We start from the raw sequence: 26,607 nt of genomic DNA, 5'->3' as shown, positions 1-26,607 counted from the left end.
TCTACATCCAGTTCTGTTTCTTCTTGACCTGCACACAAGTTCTCAGGAAACAGGTAAGATTGCCTGGTATTCCTCTCTTTCAGAATTTTCCACAGTTTGTTGTGATCTACACAGTCAAAGTATTTCACATAGTCAATGAAGCAGATGTTTTTCTGGAATTCCCTTGCTTTCTCTATGATCCAGTGAATATTGGCAATTTGATCTCTGGTTCCTCTGCCTGTTGTAAACCCAGCTTGTACAGCTGGAATTTCCTGGTTCATGTACTGTTGAAATCTTGTTTGAAGGGATTTAAGTATAAATTTACTAGCATGCAGAATGAATGCAGTTGCATGATAGTTTGAACATTCTTTGGCATTGCCTTTCTTTGGGACTAGAATGAAAACTGGCCTTTTCCAATCCCGTGGCCACTGTTGAGTTTTCCAAATTTGCTGGTATATTGAGTGCAGCACTTCAACAGAATCATCTTTTAGGCTTTTAAATTGCTCAGCTGGAATTCCATTACCTTCACTAGCTTTGTTCGTATAATGCTTTGAAGTTAAGGCCCACTTGACTTCACAGTCCAGGATGTCTGGCTTAGGTGAGTGACCACACCATCATGGCCATCCAGGTCATTAAGATCTTTTGTGTACAGTTCTTCTGTGTATTCTTGCCAACTCATCCTAATCCCTTCTACTTCTCTTAGGTCCTTTCCATTTTTGTCCTTTATCATATTAATCCCACCTGGATTGAGGCACCCTTGACAGTGTAATATAGGTGAGATGTCATTGTTCAGATTTTTGTCTATATGCTTCTATTATCATTATGTAATTTCACTTTCTATGTCCAATGTAGCTGCAGTTGAAATCACAAAAACAAGGCAATGGGTTTTACAAAACAAAGCAGTGCTTTTAAATCTAAAATATTACTCTCATTTTTGCATTATTAAAGACTGTGATTCAGGGTTATTGCTATGGAAAAGTAAGGGATGGTGAATTCATGCCACACATTCCAACAACTGCTCATCTGGGACCCACACAGCAGTGAGGATACTGTTTTTGCTACAGAGACTCTTTCTCACATCAGTACACCAGACCCCTACAACCAAGAGATCCAAGTAGCCCTAAAGCTAAAACCTAAAACCTAAGTTGTACAGAAAGCTTAATAGTAAACTTGGTTCCCTCTATCCAACTATAAGACACTACCTGGGATGTTCAGAAGGTCATCTTGCTACAGTTATATAGATCTCAAACCATTCAAAGAAAGATAAAGAAAGAAAAGATCTCCATTATGACCTACTGTAAACAAACTATTTAAAGCAATCTATAGATTCAATGCAATCCCTATCAAATTACCAATGGCATTTTTCACAGAATTAGAACAAAAAAGTTTATATTTTTTAGGGAAACACAAAATACCATGAATAGCCAATGTAATCTTGAGAAAAACAAAGAAGAAAAATGAAGCTAGGAGAAATCATGCTCTATGTCTTCAGACTATACTACAAAGCTACAGTAATGGAAACTGGCACCAAAATCAGACATACAGATCAACAGAACAGGACAGAAAACCCACAGATAAACCCACGTGCCTATGATCACCTATGACAAAGGAAGCAAGAGTGCACAATGGAGAAACGACAGTCTCTTCAGTAAGTGGTGCTGGGAGAACTGGACAGCTACATGTAAAAGAATAAAATTAGAACTTTCCCATAGTTTTCTTTTTTTTGTGGGGTAAAGACAAAAAAAGAAAACTATAGGCAAATATCACTGATGAACATAGATGCAAAAGTCCTTAACAAAATTCTAGCAATCAGAATCCAACAACACATTAAGAAGATCATACATCATGACCAAGTGGGCTTTATCCCAGGAATGCAAGGATTCTTCTATATACACAAATCAATCAACGTAATACACCACATTAACAAACTGAAAAATAAAAATCATATGATTATCTCAATAGATGCAGAGAAAGCCTTCGACAAAATTCAACATCCATTTTTGATAAAAACTCTCCAGAAAGTGGGAATTGAAGGGACATACCTCAACATAATAAAAGCTATATATGACAAACCCACAGCAAACATTATCCTCAATGGTGAAAAACTGAAAGCATTTCCCCTAAAGTCAGGAACAAGACAAGGGTGCCCACTCTCACCACTACTATTCAACATAGTTCTGGAAGTTTTGGCCACAGCAATCGGAGCAGAAAAAGACATAAAAGGAATACAAATTGGAAAAGAAGAAGTAAAGCTTTCACTGTTCGCTGATGACATGATCCTCTACACAGAAAACCCTAAAGACTCTACCAGAAAACTACTAGAGCTAATCAATGATTACAGCAAAGTTGCAGGATATAAAATCAACACACAGAAATCCCTTGCATTCCTATACACTAATAATGAGAAAATAGAAAGAGAAATTAAGGAAACTATTCCATTCACTGTTGCAATGAAAACAATTAAATACTTAGGAATATATCTACCTAAGGAAACAAAAGACTTGTACATAGAAAACTATAAAACACTAGTGAAAGTAATCAAAGAGGACACGAATAGATGGAGAAATATACCGTGTTCGTGGATTGGAAGAATAAATATTGTAAAAATGAGTATACTACCCAAAGTAATTTATACATTCAATGCAATCCCTATCAAGCTACCAAGGATATTTTTCACAGAACTAGAACAAATAATCTCACAATTTGTATGGAAATACAAAAAACCTCTAATAGCCAAACCAATCTTGAGGAAGAAGAATGGAACTGGGGGAATTAACCTGCCGGACTTCAGGCTCTATTACAAAGCCACTGTCATCAAGACAGTATGGTACTGGCATAAAGACAGAAATATAGATCAATGGAACAAAATAGAAAGCCCAGAGATAAACCCACGCTCTTATGGACACCTTATCTTCGACAAAGGAGGCAAGAATATAAAATGGAGAAAAGACAGTCTCTTTAACAAGTGGTGCTGGGAAAACTGGTCAGCCACTTGTAAAAGAATGAAACTAGAATACTTCCTAACACCATACATCAAAATAAACTCAAAATGGATTAAAGATCTAAATGTAAGATCAGAAACTATAAAACTCCTAGAGGAGAACGTAGGCAAAACACTCTCCGACGTAAATCATAGCAGGATCCTCCAAGACCCACCTCCCAGAATATTGGAAATAAAAGCAAAAATAAACAAATGGGACCTAATTAAAATCAAAAGCTTCTGCACAGCAAAGGAAACTCTAAGCAAGGTGAGAAGACAGCCTTCAGAATGGGAGAAAATAATAGCAAATGAAGCAACTGATAAAGGATTAATCTCCAAATTATACAAGCAGCTCCTGCAGCTTAATTCCAGAAAACTAAGTGACCCAATCAAAAAATGGGCCAAAGAACTAAACAGACATTTCTCCAAAGAAGACATACAGATGGCTAACAAACACATGAAAAAATGCTCAACATCCCTCATCATCAGAGAAATGCAAATCAAAACCACAATGAGATACCATTTCACACCAGTCAGAATGGCTGCTATCCAAAAGTCTACATGCAATAAGTGCTGGAGAGGGTGTGGAGAGAAGGGAACCCTCTTACACTGTTGGTGGGAATGCAAACTAGTACAGCCACTATGGAGAACAGTGTGGAGATTCCTCAGAAAACTGGAAATAGAACTGCCATATGATCCAGCGATCGCACTCCTGGGCATACACACCGAGGAAACCAGAATTGAAAGAGACACATGTACTCCAATGTTCATTGCAGCACTGTTTATAATAGCCAGGACATGGAAGCAACCTAGATGTCCATCTGCAGATGAATGGATAAGAAAGCTTTGGTACATATACACAATGGACTATTTCTCAGCCATCAAAAAGAATGTATTTGAATCAGTTTTAATGAGGTGGATGAAATTGGAGCCAATTATACAGAGTGAAGTAAGCCAGAAAGAAGAACGTCAATACCGTATATTAACGCATATATATGGAATTTAGAAAAATGGTAACCTGAACCCTGTATAAGAGACTGCAAAAGAGACATAGGCATTTAGAACAGTCTTTGGGACTCTGTGGGAGAGGGTGAAGGTGGAATGATTGGGGAGAATGGAACTGTAGCATGTATATTATCATAAGTGACCAGTCCAGGTTCGACGCATAAATTTTCCTCTGTTCAAAAAAAAAAAAAATGAAAAAAAAAGAAAAGAACTTTCCCTAACACCATCCACAAAAATAAACTCAAAATGGGTTACAGACAGAAATGTAAGACCAGACACTACAAAACTTTTAGACGAAAACATAGGGAGAACTCTCTCTGACATAAATTGCAGCAAGCTTTTTTTTACCCACCTTAGGAGGAGCAATGAAAATAAAATAAAACATAAACCAATGGGACCCAATTAATCTAAAAAAATTTTGCACAGCAAAGAAAACCATAAAAAATACCAAAGACAACTTGAAGAATGGGGGAAATATTTGCAAACATAGTGACTTACAAGGTATTACTCTCCAAAATATACAAACAGTTCATGCACTTCAATATCAAACAATAAATAAACAACAAAATTTTAAAAATGGGCAGAAGACTAAGAGACATTCTCCAAAGAAGACATACAGATGGCCAAAAAGCACATGAAAAGATGGTCGACATCTCTAATTATTAGAGAATGTGTATCAAATCTACAGTGAAAAAAAAATGAAAAAAACCAAAAAAACAAAACCAAAAGACTACAGTGAGGTTTCACCTCACACCAGTCAGAATGACCATCATCAAAAAATCTACAAACAATAAATACTGGAGAGGTGTGGAGAAAAGGGAATATAAACTGTTGGTGGGAATGTAAACTGGTAGAGCCACTTCAGAGAACTATATGGAAGTTCCTTTAAACACTAAAAATAGAGCTACCATATGACCCAGCAATCCCACTCCTGGGCATATATGCAGAGAAAACCAGAACTCCAAAAGATACATCTACCCTTATGTTCACTGCAGCACTATTCACAATAGCCAGGACATGCAAGCAACCTAAATGTCCATCAACAGAGCAATGGATAAGGAAGATGTGCTATCATACATACAATGGAATATTACCCAGCCATAACAAAGGGCAAAATAAATAGTGCCATTTGCAGTAACACGGCTGGACCTAGAGATATTCATACTGAGTGAAGTAAGTCAGACAGGGAAAAACAGAATGATATTGCTTATATATGGAATATAACAAAAGGTTACAGATGAACTTATCTACAAAACAGATGTAGAGTAACAGATGTAGAAAATAAACTCACAGTTACCAGGGAATAAGGGAGGGGAGGAATGAATTGGAAGACTGGGATTGATACATACAAACTATTATATAAAAAATATTAAAATAGATAACTAATAAGAAACTACTGTACAGAGAACTCGGTAATGACCCACATGGGAAAGAACCTAAAAAAGAGTGGACATATGTATACGTACAGCAAATTGACTCTGAGATACATTGGTAACTATGACAACAGTGTAAACGAACTATACTCCAATAAAAATTAAAATAAAAATGAAAGAACGGCCTGAGCGAGCCAAAGCAGGGGCCCAAGGCACCACAGGTCTGCTGGAACAGGCATGCTCATACCTGGTCTTTGCTCCTGAGGATTCCAAAAGTCAAAAACAGAAATTCTTTTCTGAAAGACTTCATTTGAAGTATTAATCAAAATGGTAATTATTAAAAAAATACACGCACCCCAATGTTCATGGGCATGCAAAAAGAATCTTTAAAAAAGTGGATATCTGTACAACAGATTCATTTGGCTATACACCTGACGCTAACACATTGTAAATCAACCACACACCAATCAATTTTTTTTAATGGTTCAACAAGGACCTACCGTAAATAAATAAGCAAATGGAAAAAAAGATAAAAATTCTCATCAAGACACAAATGACTTCACATGGACCACACTGCGGAGTCACATACTGCAGACACTTTAATACAATTCATTAGAACCAAAGAGTGTATATATTAGACAAGATGACAAGAGTTTAATAACTACAAACAAAGCTATAAACTGTAAACAAAGCACAAATATCCACACCTGTACTTACATTCTACCAGGATCAGGGCCCCAAAGGCAACAACAGTGACAAAGATGGCACAGGTGACATTCAGACACACAGCGAGCCATCGGGATGTCGTCAAAAGCAGGAACCAAGCCTCTGCATTTGTGAACCATAGTAAGTGCAATACATAAACAGAAAAACCATGTTAGCTGCTTCTCATGAGGGAGAGCATTTTCTCAGTTGAGCTACAGAAGATTTTATATGGGTAGGACAGCAAAGTTACACACCCAAGGAACCTGAAGATTCCAGAAAACTAGGTTCAAACACAAGACAACGTATGGGACACACAGGAAGCAGTCCTGGAAGCATGCTTTGAAAATGTCAACCCACAGGTTATCAACAGAAACACGATCACAAGAAGGAAGATGGAAAATCGCCTCATCGGTGCATTTCCTGCAGTGTTGGGCCTCAGCGTGAAGATCATCCTCTCACAGGGCCGACTGCTCCCAGCTCTCTGACAGCAGACAGCACAGCTCACACTGTTTCCAGCACCTTCTGCCCTCACTACAGGGCCCCGCGGTGTTTATTCTTAGGAGACAGTGTCTATATCACCATCAGCTAACAGGATCTGCATGTGACTTTCAAAATGCCATTTTTATCTTCAAAATACAACAATTATTGGAAAGTTTGGCTTGGATTTTATAGACTTAGAGGAAATTCTGAATTTTCTACCTAGGGAAAAAATCTTCACTGATAAAAACATAATCAAGTGGATGGCAAATCAGGAAATTATTTCCTCAATCACATCTGCCACCCTCCACGCTCTGAAACAAGTCAGCAAACTGCAGCCTGGAGGGTTAGAACAGCCACCACCTGGTTCTGAAAATGAAGTTTCACTGGGACACAGAAACCGCCATTCGCTGATGAATTATCTTTGCCCGTCCTTGTGGCACAACAGCGAAGGTGAGTAGTTGCAACAGACACAGTTTAGCACACAGAGCCTGCAATACTTTCTATCTGGATCTTCACAGAAAAGAAAGTTTGCTGACTCTTGCCCTAAAGAGACAGAAGTCCACAGGGCACAGTGACGCAAGGGCAATGTGAGCCAATCAGGGGAGAAAAGCAGGGGGTGATTGGAAGAGGGGAGCACTGAGGGGATGCTGGAAGGAAAGGCTGGGGAAGGCGGGTGTGCAGAGGGGTGGAAGAGTGACACAGAAAGAGATGCTGGCCAGCAAGACCACCCAAGAGGGAGTCAGCCTCAGAAGGCAGCACATCCCGTCCTTAGAAATCCTCTCCGGAAACATACAGACCTGAGTGCAAGTCCTGGTGTGAGTCGAACAGTTTCTGAAACTTCTGTTCAGCTTTGTACGCCCGGATGGTCCAGAGTCCCCGGAGAGAAGATGCTAAGTGAGAAAACACTGGGCTCCGAGCTGGGAGAGCAGAAACAGACACACGACAAAGAAAGTCAAGGAGGCTGGAGGCGGGGAAACCACTGCTTCCTGGGCTCTGTGGTCACATGTCCTGCCCAAAGGGAATCCTCCATGTGACCCTAAACTCCTGCTCACACCATGCTTCACTTTAATGACCTGGGAATGAAAGATTCTCCTTGAAACTATCTTTGATCAAATTCAAATCACAGCTAGATTTATATAAAGAAATTCTTGTTCTTTCATCAAGATCCTCTCAAACACGCCTCCCTCCAAATTCTTCAGGCATCTCACCAGGTGGAAATTGTTCACAATTTATATAAACATATTGAAGCATAGTTGACTTACAACAGTGTGCCAGTTTCAGGTATACAGTATAGTCATTCAGTTATCAATGTACCAGAGACCTGCTTTGCAACAAGATTACTGAATGACTCCATTTCATGAGTGGCCTCAAACCATAAAACGTCTGAAGCCTTGTCTACACTGAAGACTCGATTGAGCTCATCACTTTCTTTTCTGCCTCCCCAGGTCCTACCATCCTACTGAGTAATACAGGTAGAGCATCACACACACCTGGACTCTATTGCCCCCCATCCATCCAAACACCTCGCCAAACTCAACCTTATAGGAGGTTAGCTGCTTCTCTTGATGAGTGAAAATGTCTTCTACAGCTTTTATGAAACTGATGATCCCTATCCTTTTTGCAAATAAAGATAAGTACCTCAAGTGTTTATTATTAGAAACAAAACGTACAAACACCACAATAAAAAACTCCTTTGACTGGATGAACTGAGATTTTTTTTTTTCCCACTTAGTAGATACAGAGAAGCATGAGACTCAATATGCGTCTGTTCCTGGCTTGGTTTCTAGAAATTTAAGTTGGTATTAATTTGCAATAATTATTCATGATTGAGGTCTCTGATACAACATATTCTCTCCTTACTTTTTGACTATTGTTTTTATAAATGTTAAAAAATATATAACAATCTATTTTTCTTATTTTTGTTTTAATATTGATGAAATGCATATATTAATAAGAGAAATTTGATTATTTCATCATCTGTGATTACCTGTAGAATAGACTAATTAATCATAAAATGTGTTCCACATTGTTCTGTTTTTTTGCTGCACCTTGCAGGATCTAGTTCCTCAACCAGGGACTGAAGTGGTGGCCCCCACAGTGGAAGCACAGAGTCTTACCCACAGGACAACCAGGGATGTCCCTGTTCCCCATTATTCTAAAACTAGGAAGCTGAATGGAGTAATCAACTAAATGCATACTGAACAGATCCCCCTCCTGTGTCCTCCTAGGGAATTATTTTCAGCATCATTTCTATGAATAGCTTTGGGAGAGGGGTACACAAACTGTGGTGTCACCCCAAATCCTGGCAATGACAAAGAGCAAACCTGAAAATAACAGGGTTTATCTTTTCAATAGGGCTTCCCTGGTGGCTTAGACATTAAAGAATCCACCAACAATGCAGGAGACTTGGGTTCAATCCCTGGGTCAGGAAGATCCTCTGGAGAAGGGAATGGCTACCCACTCCAGTATTCTTCCCTGGGGAACTCCATGGACAGAAGAGTCTGGTGGGCTACAGTCCATGTAGTCGCAAAGAGTAGGACATGACTGAGTGACTAACACACATCATCTCAATTTATTTAACAATTGCAACTTACAAGAACATGTGAAAGAATGTATTTTTCAAATATATTACTTCTGACATATATTTCCTGAGGTCTCTTTCCCTTTCCTTGTCATTTCTGGTACCTTAGGAGGAGAAAAATTCTCTATTTTCCTTCTACATTAGTTTCAACATGATGAGATATTTTTAACAACAGTATTAATAGAGTGGATACTCTGTGTAGGGAAGTATGTTGTGAAGAAGACAGAAATGGTCCCTGTCCTCGGGGCTCACATCCGTCCTTCTTGGGCTAAAATGCAAAGGGCAGCTAACCCACCACCAGCTCCATTTTCCTTAAGGGCCAAACCTGCTCTCAGGGGCCATAACTTTCAATCACCTAATGTTAAACAGGGAGAAATTCCACAAGAGAGTCTACAGAATTTCAGGGGTCTGGTTAATTGCAGTATAAATGGAAAACAGCCTGCACTGCCATCCCAGCCTGAGTGCCCTGGTACTCACTTGTACATTCCAGGCGTTTCACATCTCGTGACGTCTCTAAGAAATATCGCCGAAGAAAAAAGAAAATGATGCCAAGGGGAATCACAGGAATAGCAGTCCAAGGAACCGCAGCCACCATCACACCCACCAGACCAATCACAAGTAGAAATGTCTGAAATAGCGAAAATCCAGAGGCCTTCCTGTCAAGGATACTTTTCAAAGATAAACTTTATTGATTTGTTAGGAATAAACTCCTTTCCTTGAAATTTGTTGAAACAGCAGGGAATGCTTTCCCTTCCAAAGAAATACAATTATAGGTGGTCCTCATGATGTTTATTGCATGCACCAAACACTCTGATAAGAACTTTCTAGGTATCAGCTCTTGTGACACACTCAGGAGCCCTTTGAGGCAGGCACGACTATTTTTAACAGATGAGACTATTTGAGGCTCAGAGAGTAGGAGGTTCATCTCAAACTTTCAGGAGTCAGCAGGTGTCACTAAAGAGATGAGTGAGCATGTATCACAGATGAGGAATCCAGACGTCTCAGCTATCCATGTAGGGACAAAGAAGTGGTTAATTACAAATTCAGGGTAACATATCTAGTAACAGTATTATCTAATTTTACAAATGAAGGCAGTGAGGCACAGGGAGAGAAAAAGCAACTTGATGGACACTGCAAAGCCTAAGTCATGAAGCTGGGAAGCCCATGTCATGAGCCATTATGACATGTTTAAGCTTGCCCCCCACTTACAGCCATCTTTCTATCATTATACTAAGTATTTAAAATGCCCATTCCAAAGGTTAACTATTATAACAACACCAGATTCCATTTACAATGTGTGTACTGTGTGTAAGGCCCTGTGCTGAGTTCCATGAACATTCTCTTAATCATCACATTATCCCCTGAGATGATTTTCTTTTGGGAAATGATCTTGGTCTAAAAAGACAGCAGGAAAAAATAAATAAATAAAAAGACAGCAGGTAGAACAGAAAACGAAATCATTGGTTGATGCTGATTTAAGCATCCGTCTTTATCAGGAAAAGTATGACATCTTGGAAGACAGTATCAGGGAATAAGAATGAAATCAACATTTAATGTCTGCCTGCTATGAAAGTTGGGTGGGGTGCTAAGGACTTGCAGATTCACCCAGTCTGAGCCAAGGCCTCTGAAGTTTATGATCTCAGATGGATACAAATCCATGGTGATCTGCATAGGATACTAGGGAAACACAGGGAGGAATACCTGAATGTTTTTAGACAATTCTAAGACTCATGACTGATTTTATAAGCTTGTTTAACAAATAGAAAGAATTGCATGAATGATTTGCAGGAAGTAATCACATTTGATGGAAATTTTGACCAAAAGGGAGCTGGGATGAGAAGGTAGAGATGCTTGTCTGAGTTAACACTGGCTGTTGTTTAAGATAAGAAATATGAGGTTAGCAGGGCAAGTGGTTGTCCTAAAGTTTCCCAGGAAGGCATTGCTTATCCTGGAGAACGAGAGGAGCAGTTTGTGCTCAGGGAATCCCAGAGCCACAGCTGCAGGCAGGAGGAACAAACCACAACTGTGACTCTGTGGCCAGGAGCCCTTGAGAACCAAACTGCATGATCTGGATGGAAACCCCGGTGCTTTTCCTGTTTCTCCCCACCTCTGCCGTGGTATCAAAAGAAAACTCAGAGTGAAGAGGATGGAATTCTGAAGGAATAAATTCTAATCATAAGTGGAGAAAAATGGCTGTCTGACCTCTCTCCAATTAGCGCTACATAAAACAATTTCTTACAGTCACTGGCTTGACTGTGCATTCTATGACGCTACAAACTTCATGTTCATGGGGAGGGGTCCTTCCAGCTCCTTCTATGTCTAGCCTTTAGGTCACTTGGCTTGCCATTGTTGTTTGTCAAAAAAAAAACAACTAAAATGTCAATTATAAAAAATCCAAATTACTGGTTTTTACCAGACTTGCATCATTTGATGGACAACATTCACCCATTTCAATAATCTGGGTCTCCCCAGGTGGCCCCTGGTGGATCAGTCATTAAAGAATCTGACTGCTATGCAGGAGATCCGGGTTTGATCCCTGGGTCAGGAAGTTCCCCTGGAGAAGGAAATGGCAACCCACTCCAGTATTCTTGCCTGGAACATCCCATGGACAGAGGAACCTGGCAGGCTAGAGTCCATGGGGTCAAAAAGAATCAGACAAGACTGAGCGACTAAACCACTCCAGGTGAGGGCCTTTTATGACTAACCCAGCCCAGCAGGTAACCTGGAAAGCAGAGGTAAGATCAAAATGAAGGGTTCCATGGAAGCAGTGCCAACGCTTTTTCCTTAGGTACCCACTGAAGACCCATTACTAATGCTCTCAGAAGCTCTGGAGTTAGGTTCAGGGCCCTAAATTCTAAAGCAATTCAAAGAGGATGTCTCTAAAGGTTTTATTACACACACACACACACACACACACACAGAGCATACTGGTTTCCCTAGTGATTCAGATGGTAAAGAATCTGCCTATAATACAGGAGACCCAGGTTTGATTCCTGGGTTTGTAAGATCCCCTTGAGAAGGGACGGGCAATGCACTCCAGTATTCCTGCCTGGAAAATTCCATGGACAGAAGAGCCTGGCAGGCTACAGTTCATGGGGTCCCAAAGAGTTGGACATGACTGAGCACTTTTCCTTTCATATGTATATACATTTGTGAATCTTTTATTGTCAGCCATTTCAAACCCTTTACAGAAGTTTGTAGAAGATGAAAATAGTATCTAAGTAAAAACTCAACATCTGAAGAAGGAAACAAAAGATCCTAGTGTACAATAAACACACAATAAATCCCTTCCTTGAAGCCTTCATTCCTTTCTCCTACATTCCCAGGAATTCCAAAAAGCTCAATTCAAGCTACACACACCATCCCCCCTCATCTGGTTGGATTCCAGACCCATCTGATGGACCATATCACCATGGCCAGGGCTTCTGCCCTTCTGTCCCACTAGGTAACAGAGACAGTGATGGCTATACAGAAAGAAGCATACTGGCCCAGAAGCAAGTGACTCAAGTCCTGATATCCCCCAAATAAGGAAAATCATTATTTTTATATATTTCCCATCTGGAGCACCATTTGGGAAATTCTACCCAAAGTCTATGAATCCACATGAACAAATAAAAAAATTTTTAGATGAAATCTAAGAAAGAGAAAATGGTGATTTTTCACAATTCAGAAAAATTCTTTAGTATGCAGAGAATGACAGTCTATATTTGGAGGAGAAATTCCATTAGCCCAAAATTGTGGTGCCACAGAGGAGACCTGGGTGCAATCCCTGGGTTGGGAAGATCCCCTGGAGAAGGGCATGGCAACCCTCTCCAGTATTCTTGCCTGGAGAATCCCCATGGACAGAGGAGCCTGGCTGGCTACAGTTCATGAGGTTTAAAAGAGCCAGACACGACTTAGTGACCAGGCACACAAACTTAACACAAACCAAGGGGCAGCGAAGTCTTCACGTAAGCAGACGGAGTAGCTCGCATGTCTCAGGAAGTTTAGGGATTAGCTCTGGTTCTCAGATCCCTCCTTCATCACCTTTGTTTCTCCTTTGATATCACGCAGCTCATTTCAGTTCAGTTGCTAAGTCATATCAGACTCTTCGTGACCCCACGGACTGCAGCACGCCAGGCCTCCCTGTCCAGTACCAAACCCAGGGTTTACTCAAACTCATGTCCATGAAGTTGGGAAAGGATATGGCAACCCACTCCAGTATTCTTGCCTGGAAAATCCCATGGATGGAGGAGGTTACAGTCCATAGGGTTCCAAAGAGTCGGACACGACTGAGCAATTTCACTTTCATGTTCATGAAGTCGGTGATGCCATCCAGCCATCTCATCCTCTGTCATCCCCTTCTCCTGCCTTCAATCATACCCAGTATCAGGGTCTTTTCCAATTAGCCAGTTTTTCGTAACAGGTGTCCAAAGTATTGGAGTTTCAGCTTCAGCATCTGTCCTTCCAATAAACACTCAGGACTGATCTCCTTTAGGGTGGACTGGTTGGATCTCCTTGCAGTCCAAGGGACACTAAGGGTTTTCTCCAACAACAAAGTTCAAAAATCAATTCTTCAGCACTCATCTTTCTTTATACTCCAAATCTCACATCCATACATGGCCACTGGAAAAACCATAGCCTTGACAAGGTGGACCTTTGTTGGCAAAGTAATGTCTCTGCTTTTCAATATGCTGTCTAGATTGGTCATAACTTTTCTTCCAAGGAGCAAGTGTCTTTTAATTTCATGGCTGCAGTCACCATCTGCAGCGATTTTGGAGCCCCCAAAAATAAAGTCAGTCACTCTTTCCACTATTTCCCCATCTATTTGCCATGAAGTGATGAAACTGGATGCCACGATCTAAGTTTTCTAAATGGTGAGCTTTAAGCCAACTTTTTCACTCTCCTCTTTCACTTTCGTCAAGAGGCTCTTTAGTTCCTCTTCACTTTCTGCCATAAGGGTGGTGTCATCTGCATATCTGAGGTTATTGATATATGTCCCGAAAATCTTGATTCCAGCTTGTGCTTTATCCATCCCAGCATTTCTCATGATGTACTCTGTATGTAAGTTAAATAAGCGGTGTGACAATATACAGCCTTGACATACTCCTTTTCCTATTTGGAACCAGTATGTTCTTCCATGTTCAGTTCTAACTGTTGCTTCCTGACCTGCATATAGGTTTCTCAAGAGGCAGGTCAGGTGGTCTGGTATTCCCATCTCTTTCAGAATTTTCCACAGTTTATTGGGATCCACACAGTCAAAGGCTTTGGCCTAGTCAATGAAGCAGAAATAGATGTTTTTCTGGAACTCTCTTGCTTTTTTGATGATCCAGCAGATGTTGAAATTTGACCTCTGGTGCCTCTGCCTTTTCTAAAACCAGCTTGAACATCTGGAAGTTCACGGTTCAGGTACTGCTAAAGCCTGGCTTGGAAAATTTTGAGTATGACTTTACTAGCGTGTAAGATGAGTGCAATTGTGCATTAGTTTGAGCATTCTTTGACATTGCCTGTCTTTGGGACTAGAATGAAAACTGACATTTTCCAGTCCTGTGGCCACTGCTGAGTTTTCCAAATTTGCTGGCATACTGAGTGCAGCGCTTACACAGCATCACCTTTTATGATTTGAAATAGCTCAACTGGAATTCCATCACCTCCACTAGCTTTGTTCATAGTGATGCTTCCTAAGGCCCACGACTTCACATTCCAGGATGTCTGACTCCAGGTTAGTGATCACACCATCATGATAATCTTGGTCATGTAGATCTTTTTTGTACAGTTCTTTTGTGTATTCTTGCCACCTCTTCTTAATATCTTCTGCTTCTGTTATGTCCATACCATTTCTGTCCAAGGGAGCATAAAATGTTCCCTTGGTATGTCTAATTTTCTTGAAGAGATCTCTAGTCTTTCTCATTCTATTGTTTTCCTCTACTTCTTTGCATTGATCGCTGAGGAAGGCTTTCTTATCCTTGCTATTCTTTGGAACTCTGCATTCAAATGGATATATCTTTCCTTTTCTCATTTGCTTTTCTCTTCTCTTCCTTGCACAACTATTTGTAAGGCCTCCTCAGACAGCCATTTTGCTTTTTTACATTTCTTTTTCTTGGGGATGGTCTTGATCCCTGTCTCCTGTACAATGTCAAAAACCTCTGTCCATAGTTCATCAGGCACCCTGTCTATCAGATCTAGTCCCTTAAATCTATTTCTCACTTCCACTATATAATCGTAAGGGATTTCATCTAGGTCATACCTGAATGGTCTGGGGTTTTCCCTACTTTCTTCAATTTAAGTCTGAATTTGGCAATCTTCATGATCTGAGCCACAGTCAGCTCCTGGTCCTGTTTTTGTTGACTGTATAGAGCTTCTCCATCTTTGGCTGCAAAGAATATAATCAATCTGATTTCGGTGTTGGCCATCTGGTGATGTCCATGTGTAGATTCTTCTGTGTTGTTAGAAGTGGGTGTTTGCTATGACCAGTGCGTTTTCTTGGCAAAACCCTATTAGCTTTTGCCCTGCTTCATTCTGTACTCCAAGGACAAATTTGTCTGTTACTCCAGGTGTTTCTTGACTTCCTAGTTTTGCATTCCAGTCCCCGATAATGAAAAGGACATCTTTTTTGGGTGTTAGTTCTAAAAGGTCTTATAAGTCTTCATAGGACTGTTCAACTTCAGCTTCTTCAGCATTACTGGTTGGGGCACAGACTTGGATTACCGTGATACTGAATGGTTTGCCTTGGAAATGAAGAGAGATCATTCTGTCATTTTTGAGATTGCACCCAATTACTGCATTTTGGACTCTTTGTTGACCAATATGGCTACTCCATTTCTTCTAAGGGATTCCTGCCCACAGTAGTAGATATAATGGTCATCTGAGTTAAATTCACCCACTCCAGTCCCTTTTAGTTTGCTGATTCCTAAAATGTTGATGTTCACTCTTGCCATCTATTTGACCACTTCCAATTTGGCTTGATTCATGGACCTAACATTCCAGGTTCCTGTGCAACATTCCTCTTTACAGAATCTGACTTTACTTCCATCACCAGTCACACCCACAGCTGTGTGTTGTTTTTGCTTTGGCTCCGTCTCTTCATTCTTTCTGGAGTTATTTCTCCACTGATCTCCAGTAGCATATTGGGCATCTGCCGACCTGGGGAGTTCATCTTTCAGTGTCCTATCTTTTTGCCTGGACTTCCCTTGTGGCTCAGCTGGTAAAGAATTCAACTTATTTAACTCTTTTAAATCACAACATTATAAAACATTAGTGAGTCTTATCTATACGATGAGATCTTTACAAACCCTGGATTTCCTTGGTGACTCAGATGTTAAGGAATCTGCAATGCAGGAGACCCAGGTTCGATCCCGGGGTCAGGAAGATCCCCTGGAAAAGAGAATGGCACCCCATTCCATTATTCTTGCCTGGAGAATTCCATGGACAGAGGAGGCTGGCAGTCTACAGTCCATTAGACTACAAAGAATCGGATACAACTGAGCAACTAACAGGTGCACACACACATACAAAGCCTAAGACTGCTGCTGCTGCTAAGTCACTTCAGTTGTGTCCGACTCTGTGCGACCCCATAGATGGCAGCTGACAAGGTTCCCCCATCCCTAGGATTCTCCAGGCAAGAACACTGGAGTGGGTTGCCATCTCCTTCTCCAATGCACGAAAGTGAAAAGTGAAAGTGAAGTCGCTCAGTCCTGTCCGACTCTTAGCAACCCCATGGACTGCAGCCTACCAGGCTCCTCCATCCGTGGGATATTCCAGGCAAGAGTACTGGAGTGGGGTGCCAAGCCTAAGACTAAGCTTTCTAAAAGTGCCCTTTGTTTGGGATACATTAAACACATTCTTCATCCCTAATTTGGCTGCCTTGGATATTTTCACAACCACGTCAGCTCTGGGACCTGGGTATACTTCAATTTGCTCCCAACTGAGAGTCACAGGTAACTCCACTGAAGAGTGAATGGTGAGGTTTGGTTCACAGTTTATTAACCAGCACAACAGGAAGCTTTAGGGAAACATGGCTTATTTCTTCCTTCATGTTTAGTATATTTCATTGATCAATAGCTTCCTTTCCACTTTTGTCAAGGTTCAACCTTATTACAAACTTTAAGTCTGTAGTCCACTTATTTTCTAATTTAACAAAGAAAGGTAATGCCAAAGAATGCTCAAACTACCGCACAATTGCACTCATCTCACACACTAATAAAGTCATGCTCAAAATTCTCCAAGCCAGGCTTCAGCAATACATGAACCATTAACTTTCAGATGTTCAAGCAGGTTTTAGAAAAGGCAGAGGAACCAGAGATCAAATTGCCAACATCTGCTGGATCATGGAAAAAGCAAGAGAGTTCCAGAAAAACATCTATTTCTGTTTCATTGACTATGCCAAAGCCTTTGACTGTGTGGATCCCAATAAACTGTGGAAAATTCTGAAAGAGATGGAAATACCAGACCACCTGACCTGCCTCTTGAGAAACCTATATGCAGATCAGGAAGCAAGAGTTAGAACTGAACATGGAACAACAGACTGGTTCCAAATAGGAAAAGGAGTATGTCAAGGCTGTATATTGTCACCCTGCTTCTTTAACTTATATGCAGAGTACATCATGAGGAACACTGGGCTGGAAGAAGCACAAGCTGGAATCAAGATTGCCAGGAGAAATATCAATAACCTCAGATATGCAGATGACACTACCCTTATGGCAGAAAGTGAAGAGGAACTAAAAAGTCTCTTGATGAAAGTGAAAGAGAGGAATGGAAAAAGTTGGCTTAATGCTCAACATTCAGAAAACGAAGATCATGGCATCTGGTCCCATCACTTCATGGCAAATAGATGGGGAAACAGTGGAAACAGTGTCAGACTTTACTGTGTCTGACAGTAAACAGTGGAAACAGTGTCAGCCATGAAATTAAAAGATGCTTGCTCCTTGGAAGGAAAGTTATGACCAACCTAGATAGCATATTAGAAAGCAAAGACATTACTTTGCCAACAAAGGTCTGTCTAGTCAAGGCTATGGTTTTTCCAGTGGTCATGTATGGATGTGAGAGTTGGACTGTGAAGAAAGCTGAGTCCTGAAGAATTGATGCTTTTAAACTGTGGTGTTGGAGAAGACTCTTGAGAGTCCCTTGGACTGCAAGGAGATCCAACCAGTCCATTCTAAAGGAGATCAATCCTGGGTGTTCATTGGAAGGACTGATGTTAATTCTGAAACTCGTATACTTAGGCCACCTCACATGAAGAGCTGAATCATTGGAAAAGACTCTGATGCTGGGAGGGATTAGGGGCAGGAGGAGAAGGGGATGACAGAGGATGAGATGGTTGGATGGCATCACTGACTCAACGGACATGAGTTTGGGTAAACTCTGGGAGTTGGTGATGGACAGGGAGGCCTGGCATGCTGCAGTTCACGGGGTCGCAAAGAGCCAGACACGACTGAGCGACTGAACTGAACTGAGCCACCTAGGAAGCCCAATACAATGCATAATTTTGATAATCTAGGCTATCTTTCCATGAGAGGTGATTATTTTTATATTATGAAATGTGCTCTTAGTAAAGGGAATCCACACCAGACACCTTGGAGGCAGAGGGAGAACCACTTGCCCAGCATGTTGCTGCTTCAAACCAATGTTGACATGACCGTGTAGACGCGCCTGCCCCAGGGGTTACTCATGTTAACTCAGGATCCCAATCAGAACTGCACCTTTCTCTCACAAACACAGCCTTTACTGAAGATAACAGGACACAGTGCCAGGTTTAAAGGCCCAAACTCAGCCCCTGTGAAAAATCCTTGAGAAACAGGCACTCTGCTCTTCCCTGTGAGAACTCTGGCAGTACTGATACATTACCTGGATGAAATCAAGAAATATCAGGGGCAGCAAGTCATCCATATGTCCAATGTCTTTGGAGAAACAATTCAAAATTCTTCCTGCAAGAACAGGATACAAGAAATTACTCATTCCCTCAGGAGCTTTAAGAGAAATAATTCATGAACATATCAAAACAATATTTTTGAAGACTGTATTTAGGGACTTCCCTGGTGGTACAGTGTCCCCAGTGCAGGGGACATGTGTTCAATCCCTGGTCTGGGAAGATTCCACATGCTGCAGAACAACTAAGCCTGTGCACCACAACTACTGAAGCCCATGTGCCCAGAGCCTGAGCTCTGCTACAGAAAAAGCCACCACAATGTGAAGCCCAGGCACTGCAATGAGGAGTGACCCTTGTTACTCCTCATGGAGAAAGCCCACATGCAGCAGCAAAGACCTAATGCAACTAAAAATAAATAAATAAATATTTAAAAAATCAAGTACGTGTATTAAATATTTAATATATTGGGCTTCCCCAGGGACTCAGAGCTAATGAATCCATCTGCCAAAGCAGGAGATGTAAGAGACAGGGGTCCAATCCCTGGGTCAGGAAGATCCCCTGGAGGAGGAAATGGCAACCTACTCCAGTAGTCTTTCCTGGGAAATCCCATGGACAGAGGAGCCCGGCAGGCTACAGTTTATGGGACTACAAAAGAGTCGGTCATGACTTAGCGGTAAAACAATAACAAATTTAACATATTACAAACTCATATGAAATAAGCCAATGTCAGTGGTAAAAAGAAAGACAAAATAGGATGACACCTAAAGAGAAACAAAAATACCATCAAATGGCAGTGGGTGGGGAATTGAAACTGAGCCCTGATTTTTAAAAGAACGGGGGAACCTTGTTGCAGTATCAGGAAGAGCTGGTAGATTCGAGAATTTCCCTCCCTTTAGATCCATCCCATCTAAGGCTCACTCCAAGTGCTAAATCTGTAAATAAACAGTTGTAAAATACCTAAGTTAATCCTAATTGTCAAACCAATATTGCTTTAATTATCAAGATTAATTTTGGCAAGTGATGCTTTCTATAATAAATATAATTATATCCTCTCTGTAATTTTATTCCCTCCAGATGGCTCACAGCACCTCACATTTTGGGAAATTTTGGATTCTGGCCATTTCCAAGTTTTGAGTTTAGTACTGCGATAATAAGTTGCTATTTTCAGAGGTGTACCAGGTGTGACAAGCACAGACTTACGAATAAGCATCTAAGAAGACCACAGGGGTGTAGGCAGGAAAACAGAAATATTACTAAATGACTAACAATCACTTATCGTTGATTTTATTTCCCGTCTCAGAATCCATGATAATAGTATACTCTTAAGGCTGCAGGACAGAATATGGGGATTTCTGGTAAATATCTTGTGTAAACTAAAAATGTCACATCAGTAAACAAAGGATGCTGCAGCCATCAGGACTCTGAAGCCACCCCTGCAAGGGTGGTGCACCCTGAGGAGACTCAGGATGAGAAAGAACAGGACACTGGCCCCAGACAGGGGAGGTGCACACCAAAGGAACTGTAACAGGGAGGAGCCAATTTTGACTGGATGCTGGATCTGTTTCTTTGACCATGACAATTTTGACGCTTTGGTCAGGGAACCCTGCCCCTCTGCATGAATGTTAAAGTGGCTTTTCTCAGCTCACGGGAAGACAATCTGACCCTTACCACCTGTCAATGGGTGCAGAAAAGAAAAAATGAACAAATATTTTGCAAGATAAATGGCCTTTTGACTTTATTTCCTCACCTCCTCTCCTCTCTGTTCTATAAAAGAACCAGGCATCCAGATCCCAATAAGATGCCTATTTTGGGACATCAGTCTGCCATCTTCTCAATCTGCCAGGTTTCCAAATAAAGTCATTATTCTTTGCCTGAACACGTCATCTGTAAGACTTATCGGCGTTGTGAGGCAAGCAGAGCGAGCTTGAACTTGGTAACAAGTAATACCCCTCTGTGTGGTTTTCTCTTCATACAATCACATTCCAGAAACAAAGGTACTATAAACAATCTATTATAAATTCTACTTTTGAAAATAAACACAGGGAAGAGTTCAGTTTAATATACCACTAAAAGAGTAAATAACCGATGCCCCTAAACCTTTGGGCCTATCTTTGCATTCCTTATTTAAGCTTCTATTTCCTTGAAGGGATGAAGTTCTGATAATAGACACAGGAGGGGGAGACAAGATACACACTGGTATGCCTGCTGTTCTAGGATTAGTGACCTTAAAGGTTTAAACTTGGTTCCAAATCCTTGAATAATAAATCAGCATCTGGAGAAGCCTACAGGTCATCAAGAGTCTGGTTAACAGTGGTCACAAGCTGTGATAACAGAAATTCAGTCCCACTTGATGCTCCCAAATTTACAACTGTAGTTTTCACGTTAACAGGCAAAGTAGAGAGACTTCACAGCCATAATAGCAAAGACTCTCAATCACTTCTTCACTACACTCGTAATAAAATGAGACTGTATGGGCCTCTGCAGTTTACCAACCTGTGCTCCTCACATTGCCTGGACTAAAGAACACGCGTTGAATAAATCTGTACAAGATGCTGCCCTAAACAGTCTTATTTAATCCTCACAACAGTCTTGTGAAACAGGAAGGGCAGTGGTTAATCCCATTTCATGGGAGAGAAGTTCCCAGACACCATGTCGACATCCTCACTGAGGTTCATTAGGCACTGACCCTGTGCTAAGTGCTGTGAATGTATTAACCTGCTTCATGCCCACAACATCAAGATATCAGTAAGTGTGTGAACAGTATCCTCATTTTATAGGTAAGAAAATTGAGACACAGAGAAATTAAATAACTTGCATGTAAATTTTAACATAACTATAACTGGCTATTGCTATTAGTAACTATCTCCAGGACTGAACCAAGAAAGGTGGCTCCAGACTTCATACTTGTAACCATGACAACATCCTGCCTGGAGATTTGCCTGCCCAGTAGTATCTACCTACTTTGGCCTTGATCACACAGCTAGTTGATGGCCAGGCCAAGGCTACTGCTGTCCTCCCTCCAGTCACATCCCTGCCTCAACAGGTCCTGTCAATCATCACCTGCAAAAACAAAGCTGCCCTGGGCCTCAGCACAAGTCTAACCAACAGAACAGAGTGGGCATGTGTGCTGATGAACTAGCTCTTCATAGGATCCCAGGTCAGGAGGCTACCTTCAGAAGCAAGACAGGTTGAAGGCCTCAGGGTGTAGGAAGCAACCACTTGGAACCCTTCAGGGACACTCTTAACTTAATAATGAAGATCCGCCTGCTAGGTATCACAAGACATCTTTAATGTAACCAAAAGTCCATTGTAAAACTAGAGTTGATTTTATCGAAGAGGATGTTTACATTTCACTGATCTTGTATTTTAATTAGTCTTACATTACCATTTAGGTAAAACTCAAAATATAAGCATGTGCCAGAGCTCTGTGGTCCCAGAAATGGATGGACAAAGAAAGAAAGAAACACACAGCCTGTTTTCTGTAGAGATGTTCCTGGAAGATGGTCCTTCCTAGTTAGTTTAATACCATGTAACATAGCCAACATTTTAACAACTAGTCAAAAACGTTTCAACATATTTTCGTCATCTGTTGGATGTTTCATATGCCACATAACAAATGGACTCATAGATCATCCTGCAAAGTAAACATTCATGTATTTTTACAGACATGCATAAATTGTAATAAAAGCTTATACGCTCCTATATTCAGATTTTCTCTGGTAGGAAAAATTACCAGTGAAGCTTTTTATAGAAATTGAATAAACATACACAGTGATTTTCTTCCAAACATCTCTTCCACTTTCAAATATGAAAATGTAAATAGGCACTTAATGTGTTAACAAGACATATTCATTAAGAAATTTCGTGTCTGACTTACCTATTGGATTTCTATGGAAGAACAATACCGGAGCTCTTAAAATGCTCTCCAACATTTTGTTGTGCAAAGTTTGTGAAGAATTAACAAGGACGTAAAATATCAACAGAGACCTTGTGATGCCAAAAAGGACAGTAGACACAGTTAACCCTGAAATAAAGAAGCATCACTCAGCACAAGATCTCTGTCTTATTCTCAACCATACTAAAGAATGGCAGACAGTTTAAAAAGGTACTGTGCATTTTATTCTATAAATAAAATTTGTATAGCGATTTACATACATACAGAATAAAAAACATATATATATATATAGTAGGTTATCTAAGAGTTTAATGTTTTCAAAAATACATTTATAAAGAAAAATATAAAAATCACTGTTTTCCTCCAACTAAATAGAAACAACATGGGGAAAAAATCATGTGTAAACTACAGCTTCATTCTAGGCTTGCCTAATTCAATGACAAGTTCTAATAAAACTTATAAGAAAGATAATTCTACAAGTAGCTGATCTTCCTTTCTCGACACTTCAAATCTCATTATTTACAACATCGCCAACTCCTGGAGTTCACTCAAACTCACGTCTATCGAGTTGTGATGTCATCAGCCATTTCATTCTCTGTCGTCCCCTTCTCCTCCTGCCCCCAATCCCTCCCAGCATCAGAGTCTTTTCCAATGAGTCAACTCTTAGCATGAGGTGGCCAAAGTATTGGAGTTTAAGCTGGTTAAGTTCTTGAATTTCATCAACAGGCATTTGCCTTAGCCCAAAATCCTATATGAATGTGTAACAGAATCCCTTCCTTCTTCTTTAAACCCTCATTGTCCATCAATTCAGAAGGTAAACAGCTGGTAGGTTCAAGTTTCTTATCAAGTGATCAATAAAATAAATACAAAATTTCAATGAGTGGATTTTTACATAATCAAGGCTATGGTTTTACCAGTGGTCATGTATGGATATGAGAGTTGGACTGTGAAGAAAGCTGAGCGCTGAAGAATGGATGCTTTTGAACTGTGGTGCTGGAGAAGACTCTTGAGAGTCCCTTGGACTGCAAGGAGATCCAACCAGTCCATCCTAAAGGAGATCAGTCCTGGGTGTTCATTGGAAGGACTGATGCTGAAGCTAAAGCTCCAATACTTTGACCACCTCATGCGAAGAATTGACTCATTGGAAAAGACCCTGATGCTGGGAGGGATTGGGGGCAGGAGGAGAAGGGGACAACAGGGGATGAGATGGCTGGATGGCATCACCGACTCGATGGACATGACTTGGTGATGGACAGGGAGTTGGTGATGGACAGGGAGCCCTGGTGTGCTGCGGTTCATGGGGTCACAAAGAGCTGGACATGACTGAGTGACTGAACTGAACTGAACTCTTTGCAGAAAGTTTTTCCAAGCATTTCCTGTGAGAATATTTAAATTTTTACTTATTCAAAAAAAATTTATTGGAGTATAGTTGCTTTTCAATGTTGTGTTGGTTTCTGCTGTTCAACAAAGTAAATCAGCTATACATACACATATATCCCTCCCCTCTTGGACCTCCCTTCCCCCATCCCTCCCCTCTAGGTCATCACAGAGCACTGAGCTGAGCACCCTGTGCTATACAGCAGCTTCCCACTAGCTATCTGTTTTACACATGGTAGTGTACATATGTCAATCCTAACCTCCCAGTTCATCTCCCTCACCTCCCCACTCCTGCTCTGTGTCCAAACATCTATTCTCTACGACTCTATTCGTCCCCTGCAAATAGGTTCATCTGCACCATTTTTCTCGATTCCATGTTGTTGTTGTTCAGTTACCATGTCACGTTCAACACTTCACAACCCCATTGACTGCAGCACGCCAGGCTTCCCTGTCCCTCACCATCTCCCGGAGTTTACCCAAGTTCATGAATTGGTGATGCCATCCAATCAGCTCATCCTCTGTCACTCTCTTGTCCTTTTGCCTTCAACCTTTCCCAGCATCAGGGTCTTTTCCAGTGAGTCAGCTGCTTGCATCAGGAGGCCAAAGAACTGGAGCTTCAGCTTCAGCATCAGTACTTCCAATGAGTATTCACGGTTGATTTCCTCTAAGACTGACTGTTTTGATCTCCCTTCTGTCCAAGGGACTCTCAATCTCTAATCTTCTCAGCACCACAGTTCTAAAGCCTCAATTCTTCAGTGCTCAGCCTTCTTTATTGTCCAGCTCTCACATCCGTACATGACTACTGGAAAGAACATATTGAGTATACAGCCCTTTGTCAGCAGTGATGTCACTGCTTTTTAACACACTGTCTAGGTTTGTCATAACTTTCCTACCAAGAAGAAATTGTCTTCTAATTTCATGGCTGCAGTCACCATCTGCAGTGATTTTAGAGCCCAAGAAGAGGAAATCTGCCATTACTCCCAAATTTTCCCCTTCTGTTTGCCATGAAGTGATGGGACTGGATCCCATGATCTTAGTTTTTTTTAATATTAATTTTTAGAAGCTCTTTAGTTCCTTTGTGGTTTCTGCCATTAGAGTGGTATCACCCACATATCTGAGATTGATATTCCCCAGCAATCTTGATTCCAGTGTAACCCACCCAGCCTGGCATTTCACATGATGTGCTCTTTGTATGCGTTAAATAAACAGGGTGACAATAAACAGCCTTGTTGCACTCCTTTCTCAATCCTGAACCAATCAGTTGTTCCACACAGGGTTCTAACTGTTGCTTCTTGATTTGCATACAGGTTTCTCAGGAGACAGGTAAGAAGGTCTGGTATTCCCACCTCTTTAAGAGCTTCCATAGTTTGTTATGACAAAAACAGTGAAAGGCTTTAGCTTAGTTAGTGAAACAGAGGTAGATGCTTTTCTGGAATTCCCTTGCTTTCTCTATGATCCAGCCAATGTTGGCAATTTGACCTCTGGTTCCTCTGACTTTTCTAAACGCAGCTTGAACATCTGGAAGTTCTCAGTTCACATAATGCTGAACATAGCTTGAAGGATTTTGAGCATAACGTTGATAGCATGGGAGATGAGTGCAATTGTCTGATGGATTGAACATTCTTTAGTACTGCCCTTCTTGGGAATTGGGATGAGGAATGACTTTTTCCAGTCCTGTGGCCACTGCTGGATTTTCCAAATTTGCGGACATATTGAGTGAAGCAATTTAAATCTTTTAGGATTTTAAATAGCTCTGCTGGAATTCCATCACCTCTAGTAGCTTTATAGGCAGCCATGCTTCCTAAGGCTCACTTGACTTCACACTCCAGAATGTCTGGCTCTGAGTGAGCGACTACATCATGGTGGTTATCCAGGTCATTAAGATTTTTATCGTATAGTTCTTCTGTGTATTCTTCCATCTCTTGTTGATCTCTTCTGCTTCAGTTAGGTCTTTACCATTTCTGTCCTTTATTGTGCCCATCTTTGGATGAAATGTTCCTTTGATATTTCCAAGTTTCTTGAAGGGATCTCTAGCCTTACCCTCTCTGTTATTTTTCCTCTATTTCTTTGTATAGTCCATTGAAGAAGGGCTCCCAATCTCTCCTCGCTATTCTCTGGAACTCTGCATTTAGTTCCAGGAGGTCTTCTAGATCTTCATAGAACTGATCAACTTCAGCTTCTTCAGCATCAGTGGCTGGAGCATAGACTTGTATTACTGAGATGTTGAATGGTTTGCCTTGGAAATGAACCAAGATCATTCTGTCATTTTTAAGGTTGCACCCAAGAACTGCATTTTGGACTCTTGTTGATTATGAGGGCTATTCCATTTCTTCTAAGCAATTCTCTCCCACAGTAGTAGATATAACGGTCATCTGAATTAAATTCACC

The 26,607-nt window shown here is 40.9% G+C and overlaps 1 protein-coding gene across 1 annotated transcript in view; it reads right to left on the bottom strand.

Annotated features, from left to right (window-relative positions):
- The window catches only part of LOC148775813 (ATP-binding cassette sub-family C member 4-like), a 114,808-nt gene that overhangs the window by 74,019 nt on the left and 14,182 nt on the right, over positions 1-26,607 (bottom strand). The window contains 5 exon segments of the mRNA XM_088842815.1: positions 6,055-6,165; positions 7,320-7,439; positions 9,581-9,731; positions 18,926-19,005; positions 22,825-22,985. Of these exon segments, the coding sequence (XP_088698941.1) occupies positions 6,055-6,165; positions 7,320-7,439; positions 9,581-9,731; positions 18,926-19,005; positions 22,825-22,985 (623 nt within the window).

Source organism: Moschus berezovskii, chromosome 13 (assembly GCF_049115385.1).
Source record: "Moschus berezovskii isolate FMDL1 chromosome 13, NW_MosBer_1.0, whole genome shotgun sequence".
In the NCBI taxonomy this organism is placed as follows: Eukaryota; Metazoa; Chordata; class Mammalia; order Artiodactyla; family Moschidae; genus Moschus; species Moschus berezovskii.
The sequence above is the reverse complement of the archived record's forward strand: the minus strand, read 5'-3'. Positions and strand labels throughout refer to the sequence as shown.